This window comes from Chrysochloris asiatica, unplaced genomic scaffold (genome assembly GCF_000296735.1).
Source record: "Chrysochloris asiatica unplaced genomic scaffold, ChrAsi1.0 scaffold00002, whole genome shotgun sequence".
NCBI lineage: Eukaryota > Metazoa > Chordata > Mammalia > Afrosoricida > Chrysochloridae > Chrysochloris > Chrysochloris asiatica.
Genome location: NW_006408520.1, coordinates 23,018,269 through 23,028,611, shown reverse-complemented (window position 1 = coordinate 23,028,611; position 10,343 = coordinate 23,018,269). Strand labels below are relative to the sequence as shown.

At 48.5% G+C, this 10,343-nt stretch overlaps 1 protein-coding gene across 1 annotated transcript; it reads right to left on the bottom strand.

Annotated features, from left to right (window-relative positions):
• Positions 1 to 5,382: 5,382 nt before the first annotated feature.
• Positions 5,383 to 10,297, bottom strand: LOC102816770 (barH-like 2 homeobox protein-like). Its single transcript, XM_006830972.1, has 3 exons — positions 9,652 to 10,297; positions 7,533 to 7,758; positions 5,383 to 5,782 (listed from the first exon to the last, which is right to left on the bottom strand). The coding sequence occupies exons 1-3, from the start codon at positions 10,277 to 10,279 to the stop codon at positions 5,470 to 5,472; spliced, it is 1,167 nt and encodes a 388-aa protein (XP_006831035.1). The 5' UTR covers positions 10,280 to 10,297; the 3' UTR covers positions 5,383 to 5,469.
• Positions 10,298 to 10,343: the final 46 nt, after the last annotated feature.

The window sequence follows — 10,343 nt, the reverse complement described above, 5'->3', positions numbered from 1 at the left end:
TGGAGATGGAGGTTTCCATCACTCCCACAAAGTGACTATACCTTTATGGTATACCAGGTTCGGTCTCGCTCACCGGAAGGTCCTTCTCTTTCATTGGAGCTCCCGCGGGGCGACCCACTGTCTCATACTAGAGAGTTTGTTGGATCTCGCAAGTCCCAAACGGGGTGGGCGCAGCTATGGAAAACTGGGCCATGGCCACGGCTCAGACGGATCTGCAGGGGCGACAGCCACGGGAGTGCTTCTCCTGGGCCTCTGCCGGCCGAGTCCACGGCTCCACAAGAGCTCTCCAAAGAAGTAAAACGTGCCGTTTAGAGCTGTTCCACTGGCGACTTAAGCTGCAGAACTAAGGTTCTGCTCCTCCCCAGCCTGTTTCCACTAAGAGTTTATTAAATAGGGATTGTTCACAGGTGATCTGTCACTGAGCACTACACTTAGACCGAGATATTTTGGGTTTTAAATTACTTTATTAATCTGAGAGTCCTGGTGGTGCAGTGGTGACGTGCTTGACTGCTAACCTAAAGGTCGGCGGTTCGAACTCACCAGCAGGAGAAAGATGGAGCCGTCTCTTCTCTAAAGATTATATAGCCTTTGAAGCCCTGTGGGACAGTTCTAGTCTATCCGACTGGGTCGCTATGAACCGGAATCCATCAGATAGTAAGCGGTTTATTGATCTGAACGGAGATTTTGTTCTGTGGAATGTGACCCTGTTTGGATTTGGAGTTAATCAGGAAACGCCGCCCGGGAGACCGTTTTGCAATCACCTCCCAGACTTCGCCCTCCAGCGCCGCGGACCCTTTCCCAGCGCGCCCCCTGCAGTCGCCAGGGCCTCAACAGGAACCTGCCAGCCCTGGGCCACCTCCCTCCGCTGGGAGCTGTCTGTGGTCCTAAAAGAGAGAACCAGGGAGAGGGAGGCCTGGAAGTTAGAAAAGGAGAGACGGAGAGGAAAGAAACTGAGGGTGCGGTGGGTCCGCTCAGCAACACAGCCTGACACACATCCTCAGAGACCTTCAAAATTCAGCGAGGTAGGAGGAAAGGAAATCATTCCTGGGTCGTCTCATCACCCCAGACAACTGATCTGTTTTTCCGGTGCAATAGGACTGTCCCTTTCTCTGAAAGCACCTCTCAAACTCTCACACACACTCCTACCCAACCCTGAAAGTATATAAAAGGAAGAGGCACCTGGTTGGAAGTTTCAACTCCAGTGATAGGAAGGCTAAAGATGGTGGAGAAATAAGGATGGACAAAGGCCTAGTGGGAGGCTCAAGGAGATTAGGGATCTGTCCAGGGCCCATGGAAAAACTTTCTGATCAGTCTTCCAGTCATCCATCCACCTGTATCTATCTCTCCCTCCAAAAGCCAGAGTAAGAGGCTTCAGACCTCACCAAAGGTCTGAAGCCAGAGAGGAGACATCAATTTGCTCTGAGCCTCAGCCCTGCCTGACCCTGAATGTGCCCATCATCTCTTTCCAAGCTTGTTGATTTCAAACTGTGCCTGGTTTTTTAGAAAACTAAGCAGATCTCATCCAGTATATTTTTGTAACCACATGGCTTTAACAGGAACTAAAGTTTCCCTTGCCCTGGGGAGAGCATTTACAAATATTTTTAGAAAGTTAAAAATATAACAAAACAAACTACTCACAAGCCATTCATTTAAAGAAGGGAGGTGGAATTCAACAGACACATGGGGAAGGACTGCCTAGGAAGGAGTCAGATGGGAGGAAGGGAGGAGGAAAGGCTGGGTTTGAGGGTACATGGTTTTATTTGCAATGGAAAAAATCTGCTGTCTAATTTGCCATCATGTGAGCTTTCATTTTAAGGGGTGGAGCAAGAATAAATTGATACAGGGTGGTAAGGTATATCTGCTGGAAGCATGAAGTTGAGCAGCAATCATTACTTTGCAACTCATAGAAAATCTCTGACTTGAGTTAGCACAGCTGACTGCTAACCCTAGCGTTAACTTCCTCCTTCAAACTCGAATGGATTTGTGCTAGGTTTGCTGGGGTCCCTGAGCCGAACTTGGGGTCACCAAATCTCAGGAGACTTTGTGGCTTTTTAAAAATATATCTCTGAAACAAGTTTGTTTTCCTGTGTTTCTATAGAAAGTCAAGATTGATACTGAAAGTTCCTTGTTTGTCAGCCTCCAACTTAATCAAAGGAGCAATCCAAATGAAATCTCGCAGTGGAGTGCCCTTCAGACACCAGCTGAAGGTGGGAAAATGAAACGGAGTGCAGTTTCCAGGGAAAGCCATCCTCTGAGCCTCCATAACTAACTCCAGATCTCCAGGGAGCAAAGGCTTTGCCTGTTATTTTGTTCTGTGTTTCTTAAAAACCTCAGTTGCTCCCTTCACCTCTTATCCAACCCCTCAGCAGAGTTGGGCAGACCTGGAGGGACGCAAGGATCCCTTATGAGGGAAAGAAGTGGGTTTGCTTTTGGCTTGTAAGCAGGTTTGGAGGGGGGACATTTAAATATTGGGGCACTACTGAGGTGCTCTTCTTAGAGCGAAAAGCAGCAGGAACCCAACCCCAAGTTTCTTTCTTGGACACTGCCCCCAGCATCCAATTTGCAACCGGTAGGTAACAACAAGTCACCAAGGCAAATATGGAAGGGGATTAGTACTTAACTGCATCATTCAAGAGAGGGGCAGGATATGACTAAAGAAAAGTGATTTAAGGGAGGACCCTGGTAGATCCACAAGAGTTGCTTTCAGAAGTGGAGTAAGAGGTTAATCAGGAAATACTGTTCTCTGTACACATGATGCTTCCCCTATGCTGTCCACCTGGGGAGTCCAGGTGAAATAGTATTAAACAGGCTTCCCAAGAAGGGACTGGTAGCCTGCTGGCTGGGTGCAGTAGCCAAGGTGCTGTAGCCTTCTTTAGACTGGGGGATTTGATTTTTCCCAACAAAACCTGAGGTCACTCTTTATATGGAGCTTGGCTGTGTGAACTCTAGTGACCTCCCAGAACACCCTTGAGACAGAGCTGCCCAGCCCCAAGACCAATACAAACAGAAGGTCTAGTACTGCCCACTCCCACCTCCACACCCCACCCTCAAGCCTTGGAGAGGGCCTTTTTAGGCCCAGGTAAGTCATTTTTTAAAGGTTTCAATGAGACTGCAAAGCCCAACCTCTGCTAACGTGGAACAAGGAGAGGCTGCTGAGTGTTAGAGCAATGAGCATCCCCACAGGACACAGAAGCGCCCAGTTTCCAGCCAAGACCAGCTGTCTGAGGTTGTCCAGCCCAGCGGGCAAAAAATTAGATAGGCCAACCCAGACCCTTTTAGAATTAAACAAGAACAAGACGGGTTTTTTAAGCAAATTGATGAGCTGGAGAGAAATCTGCAATCCACTCCCTAATTAGTCAAGGCCTGATCAAGGTGCCCGCGGCAATTTCCTCTGGATTCCACCTCTTTCTTAGCCCTTCTTCCCACCCCCAACACACACTCCCACACCATTCCACTTTTTAAAAAAAGAAAATGTTTTTAACTCTACTAAGGTTCAAGCTTAAGGCGCTCTGGTAGCATAGTGGAGTCCGGATACTAATCTCAAGGTCAGCAGTTCGAAACTACCAGCTGTTCCACAGAAGAAAGATGAGGCGTTCTGCTCCCATAAAGATTTACAGCCTCGGAAACCCTGTACAGGGTCACTGTCAGTCAGAACCAACTCCACAGCACACCACCACCACCACTAAGATTCAAGCTTCACAAAAAAGTTGTTGGACAGGTCTGGATATTTTGCTTCTTCTACGCTTTTGTCATTGTACTAAGTCAGGAGTGGTGATAAGGACATGAAGATACCCAGAAAGAGAATCCAATTCTGGCAACTCAGGAAGTGTCCTTGGGGTATGAGATTAGTGGGGTAAAGCCCAAAAGGAAACTACTCTTCAGTTGTTCCCTATGGAGTCCTGAGCGATAAACCTAGTAGGGAGCTGACCTGGAAAGGTTGAACATTTACACACCCACACACGTCACACACGCTCCTTAAGCACCAGGAGACCTCCTCCACCTTCTAGGCAGGATCTCTTATTTTGTGGTCCCAGATATCCAGGGACGCAGAACATAGGGTTGACAAGTCTGTCTGCGCCAGAGTTTGCCGTTGCATTCCTGCTCCAAGTATCGCAGCACAGGAAACTTTAATAGACGCAACGGTTCCATAGGGCTGGGGGTGTATTTCCACTGGGGACCAAGAAGGAAAGGATCAAGGGCACAGTAAGGGTTTGTTTAGTAGGCTTTTCTGCGTCCCCCGGGGCACCCTAACTGTGCGCACTGCAGTCTTGCACTCTGTCCTGCCGCGCGCGGGTGCACAACTGCCACAGCTGCGAGGCCCCGAGGCCCACGGAGCGCTGTCCGATCGCCGCTCCACCCCTGCCTGCATCTGCGCCACCCAGACATCGGACCCTTGCGGGTCTCTGGAGAAGCACCAGGAAATGAGGGAGGTGCAAAGAGAGGCAAGCTGGGACGTAGGGGAAGTTCCCTGTCCACGTACCTAGTACCAATAGCCTATTAAGCCCTGACATTTTCCCACCTCAGCGACCTGTAACCATCCACTTAAAAAGAAAGGAACTAACACATATCAAATAACCGTTCAGCAGAAGCTTACGTGGAAAGTAGAGCTGTTTTTATACAAGTCAATCTCTACAGGTTTTATAAATTCCTAATATTCTAGTAGGGATTTTTCCCCCTCTTAAACCAAGTTACAAACCTCAATTATCACACATTCGGCTTTAGTAAAATCAGCTCCCTTGGATTTCATCACTTGTTAAAAAAAGATAAACTTTATTTTAATTTTCAATCACAAAAAAATCTATATTTTGTCTACGCATTTATTTTACTGAATCAAAAAAGACATGAAAAGAAAACATGTTTTTACTAACGTATATAAGTGACTCTTTTTTGGACAACATATAATAAATATGATATATCATCACTCAGTCTTTCCAAATGTACACTTTTTTTTTTCTTATTATGGAGCATGCCACTTTTCCAAAAGAAAAAAGGTCATGAGAAATCAGTGCAAAGTTCTCTGTTACCCTCCTCTTTTCTCTGGGGCAGAAGGAATGTCCCTATCGAAGCCCTTGGCCGCCTCGCTTTGAGGCTGTCCTTCTACAATTCTCTCTCTGTTTCCTCTCCATGCCCTTGTTTGTCCCCTCCTCCTGCCCTCCCCGCTCCCTCCTGCTTGTCCCTAAAGTCATGTTTTAAAAGAACTTGAGGTTTTGTTTCTGTTGATGTTTTCACTTACTGGTCACACTTTGTGTGGGGTCAGCGTTTTCGCCAGTCACACTGCTGTGGGGGAGATGGAGAGCAGAGGGCTGTCTCCTCTTTGGGAGACCCCACCCACCCAGTGGTGAGCATCTTCCTCGTACTCCTCACCTCTAGGGGTGGCTGCTAGGGAGGCTCTTGTGGCCTGGTGCCAGAAGAGGAGGGACAGCTGTCCTGATGGGGTTGGGGAGGGACTGCAGCATTGCTACTCGCTCTTCACCGGGGATGCGGGGTACCCGGGATAGGGTTGGATAAGGGATTGAGAGCTGGCTGCCCTCCGGGCCCCAGGCCGTGGATCAGCACACGGGGCACAAGAGGCCGCTGCAGCTGGGGATGGGGTGCCGGAGGAGTCCGGTACATGCTACTGTACATGGCGGCCGCCGCCGCAGCTGCAGTGGTGCTGTCCATGCTGCCCAGCAGACTTGGGTGGTAGAAATAAGGCGACGGAAACATCCTCTGCAGCGCTGAATAGTTTCCCGCTTCTGCCAACAGCTCCAGACCCACGGCAGTCTGCCGCTTCCACTTGGTCCTGAAAGAAAGCGGGTTTGCACCCAGAGGCATGGGCATGGCTGGAGGGGACGGCTCCGAGGCCCCTAACTCTTCTCTCCTCCTTCCCCTCTACTCCTCCCCTAGGTGGCAGGAAGAGTCCAAGAACTCAGAAGAGGGCCCATGCACTACACCTTCGGCTCCCCAACTACCCAAATCCATCAATTTCATAAAATACACCTTCAACGTCTGACACACTCACAAATGAAATCCTGCAAGCTTCTCTGCCTTTGCCTGACCCTCTGCCCTGCTTTTGTTCCTCTTATAGTTTGGCTGCTTCCTGAAACTTTCCTGGAGGCTGAGTGCCACCCCTCTTTTCACAGGCGGGTTTTCTCCCTCCTCCCCTAATTCCCCTCTTGAGTGGCCCCTCCAACAATCCCTGGGTGACCACTCACCACCGTCCCTCCCCTTCCTCCCTCCCCCAGTAGAAACAGCAAACAAAGGGACTCAGAGACTCTGGGCCTCGGATGGGCCCCTCACGGTCCAGGGCTGTGGAGACGCATCTCTCTCATCAGCTTGACAGGACCTTGAGGGGTGTGGGGTAGCTTAGGGGAAGAGGGCTACAAGCTTTTAAAATGGAATTCATTTGAGGGAGGGCTTTCCCAAGGGGAGAATACCTCAGGGCCATAGAGGAGGGGAATGCATTTCAAGATATTTTTTCCTCAGGGAGAGAGTAACAATTAAAATCTGTGATCAGCTTTTCTCCATCTTTTCCCTCCCCCACCGGACCCCTGCTAGGAAGAAGAGGCTAGGCGAGGTGGCTTTGCTCAAATGCCTTAAGAAGGAACCGCAGGCCTGGTGGGCTGTCCATACCCAGCGGCTCCAGTCAAATTAATAAACGTGTTGACTATTTTAAATTGGCTACAAATGACACTAATGTTTTCCGACAGAATTAGGATGGCTGAAACCATATGTAATGAGACAGAAAATTACGGTAAAGATGACAACCGGATGGACATTTCCAACCAACACAATGGGGAAAGGAGGGGCAGAAAAAGAAAAAAGCAAGACAATGGAGGCAAGCACCAGGCTCGGACACATAGCATAGCCCCAGTCTCTAACTGTCCACTTCAGGGGCCCACAAGCGCTGCCAGCCTTTTTCTTTATTTTCCTTCCAGAGAAGCATCAGTTCCAGGCAGGCTCTGTAACACCCTTTCTTCCTAGTGAGACAGCAGGGGGTGACAGAGTGGCCAGTACAGGGGATCGACACCCTGGCCCCAGATAGTGGCCAATAGCCCGATTCTCCCACCTGCATCTAATGGCCCCCTCTTGTTGGCTCAGTGGCTTCTCCAACCCTGCCTCTCCTGGCCGCCTCAGACACATGGCAAGGACTTTTCAGCTGAATTCAGCTCTGCTAGGAACGTGATTAGAGGTCATGGACATTTGGAACCAGTCTGGGGCAGTGCACTCTTTGGGTCTGATTGTCAGCTACATGTCTGTCTGTTTGAGAAAATGTATCTGTATGGATTTGGGATTAAGGTGGGGAAGTTCTCCTGGCTGGGTTTTGAAGGGAAAATAACACCTGTTAAAGACACTTTGAAGCGCAAAATTTTCAAACTTCAGCTGCTTTGTGGCTTCATATCTCATGGTTGTGGTTAATCCCTGTTCAAGCCTGAAAGCACCCCGAGTCTCAGACCCTTGAGTAGACCAAAGTAGGGGAAGGAGATTGATAAACCAGTCAGGTCAGGACTGGCGAGCTAGGAATCAGGGATCCCCCACAAAGTCTGCCTTACCTGCGGTTCTGGTACCAGGTCTTGACCTGGGTATCGGTGAGGTTGAGTGCAGCAGCTAGGTCCATTCGGTCCTGCACGCTCAGGTATTTCTGCCGCTCAAAGCTACGTTCCAATTGATTGAGCTGGTGGTCAGAGAAAGCCGTCCTGGCTTTTCGAGGCTTCTTGGCTCTCACAGGGGGACTCTCTCGACTACTTGTAATCTCCCGGTCTCCTTCCTCCTTTGTTCCTGTGGTAGAAACCCAGCCACAGCTGAAAATTAGCCTGGAGTGGGGAATGTACGGTAGCATCCTCCTTACAAACACAAACACTTCCATATACCCAAATCAATCTCTGTTCCCTAGGGACTATACGCTCCCACTGCTACCATCACAGCCCACCACTCCCACACACACACAATTTGGGTTTTAGCCAGTATAGAGGAGGAGAACCATTTTCTGGCTTGAGATTTGGGGCCTTATGCAGAAATCCTAAAAGAGTTTCAAAAAAAAGGGTTTCTGACCTTTCCATCATTGGGAGTTTAAAAAGAAAAAAAATATTTCAATGAAGCGTCCTTTCATCATTGTTGTTTCTTTGGTTGTGGGGAGAAATCTCCCCATTCCTTTATTGTTTTCACTGACTTAGTTTTTCTCATTTGGTACTTCTCAAAGCATCTTGCTACTCTCTCACTCTCTCTTTCTTTGAGGAGGGGGTGTCTTAAAAATTCTGTTTACTGAAAATTATAGGCATTTGTTTTCTTTTTTCAAATGCACTTGGGAAATGTTGGAATCAAGCTCTCTGCACTCGCCTGCATCAAGTCTCTCAAAGCTTCAGAAAGAATATGTCACCCAGACACAGAGTTGATCTCAAAATCACTGAACCCATCCAGGTGACAGGACGAAGATTTCCGGATTCTATTTGTCAACTTTGGTTTTTTTACTGAAATGCTGGGAAATCGATATGTCAATCCCTCTCTGTTTGTACCCGTTTTCGCAGCGCTCCTTGATCTTCCCTGCAGGAAGAACAATAATCTCTCTAATTGACCCACTGGGGAGGTTGGTGCACAAAAAATCGCCAGACCTGACTGTACATCTGTTTGGGGCACTATTATGCTAATGCTAAAATAGTAAAATGAGGAGCCAATGCAGCACACATCTTTCCCAGAGACAGTGAGGATTAATAATAACAATAATAACCCTATCAGTAAAAGAACTCTCATGGCATGTTGAAACTCTGCCATGCAAAGAACAGAGCACTAAATTCTGAAATTGTCTGAGACAAAATGTAAAAGGAAGTTGAAGGACAACTTCAATAGTTCTCTTCTGATTTTACAAAAATCGATAGATTCAATTCCATAAAATTTTACTTTCATAAAATAATACTTCCAATTACTTGTAAAGGGCCAATTTTAAAAGTATTATTATTTTGTTTTGGACCTAAGAGACAGACACTTAGAGCTGTGGGTGGGGTAAGAAGCGTGTTTTCTTAAAAAAAAAACAAAAAAAAAACAAAAAAAAAACCACGAATATAAATGTTTACAGTGATAGCTTCTCTTATATAAATTAACATCTGATTTTTTTAAGATGCTCTAGGAATTGACTTGGAAAATTTCCCCTCATTCAATTCAATAGTTCCTGTCTGACTAGTGGTGTTTAGAATGGGGTGTGTGTGTAATAATTTGCATTAAAAAATAAACAGCAGGTCGCGATCACACCCGTAGACTCCAAGCTCCTGGGTCTGTTTCTCTCTCCCACACACTCCATCCTCATTCCGAAGAACTCGGCTAGAAAAATCCCAAATCTCTCCCTTTTATCAACAGTATTATTACCCATCAGATCCCCTCTCTCCCTGCTGTCCTCATCCCCACTCCCTTTTTAAATTAAAATTAAATTAAAAAAGAAAGGAGCTGGCTGGAGGTGAAGGTTGAGGGGTTGAAAATGTAGCACTAATAGAACTTCGAACGAGTCCCCACTTCGCCGCAAGCTGAGATCGCGCTTCCACTTGCAGTCTTTTTTGACCAGCGCCCAAATCTCCCGAGAAGCTCTCAGAATAACTCTTCCCCCCAGAGAAATCAGCAGGAGCCTGAAGGCGAGAAAGGGAACCAGGAGAGGAGAAGCGAGACGGATGAGGCAGCACAACTCACCGTGGCATTTGATGTCGCTCTGGGAATCTTCCCGCTTGTCCAGTTTAGTCTTGCTGTCCTCCTCCAGTTTTGGCCTGAAGCTTTCGTGCGCTACATTGGTCTCCTGCTTCGGGGTGTGGTGCGGAGAGGAGACGCTGGTGCTGTAGGGCGCACATGCCGCCAGAGGTTTGCTGTCGCCCAAGATGTCCTTAATTAAAAAAGAAGAGGTGGAAGTCCTGGGGGCCGAGGCGGCCGAGGCCAGTTGCTGGGCGGGTGGCTGCTGCGGCGTCGGCGGTGGCTGTTGTTGGGGAGAAGGCTGCAAACTTTGCGTTGAGGCCGCGGCTGGCGGCGGCGGCGGCGGCGGCGGCTGTTGGCTGTGGTGGAGGTGGTGGTGGTGCTGGGGCCCGTCTGCTACCAGATGCGACTCCGGGGGCTCCATGGTGACCGAGATGGGAGAAGAAGGCGCTGTTCCTACGGTATCGATCTCCGAACACGGGGACGGAGTGGCCTGACTCCTAAAATCCGCAGTCCTGGGCTCGCCAAGCGGGCGGAAATCTCCATTCATCATGACCGGGCTGCCCGAACTGGCACTAGACAAAATCGTGTCTATTCCAAAACTCGACCCGTTGGCCCCTTCCATTGTTGTCATTCCTACATGAGGTCCACGACACTCTGCCGCTCAGCAGCCGCCCCGACCAAGTAAAGGAAGCTAG

What these genes read in the sequence shown, in the direction of transcription:
- LOC102816770 (XM_006830972.1), bottom strand. Translation starts at nt 10,279, where the DNA reads ATGACAACAATGGAAGGGGCCAACGGGTCGAGTTTTGGAATAGACACG. An exon ending in GAGCGACATCAAATGCCACG is followed by an intron (nt 7,759 to 9,651) that starts GTGAGTTGTGCT and finishes TTTCTACCACAG; the next exon opens with GAACAAAGGAGGAAGGAGAC. An exon ending in ACCTGGTACCAGAACCGCAG is followed by an intron (nt 5,783 to 7,532) that starts GTAAGGCAGACT and finishes GCTTTCTTTCAG; the next exon opens with GACCAAGTGGAAGCGGCAGA.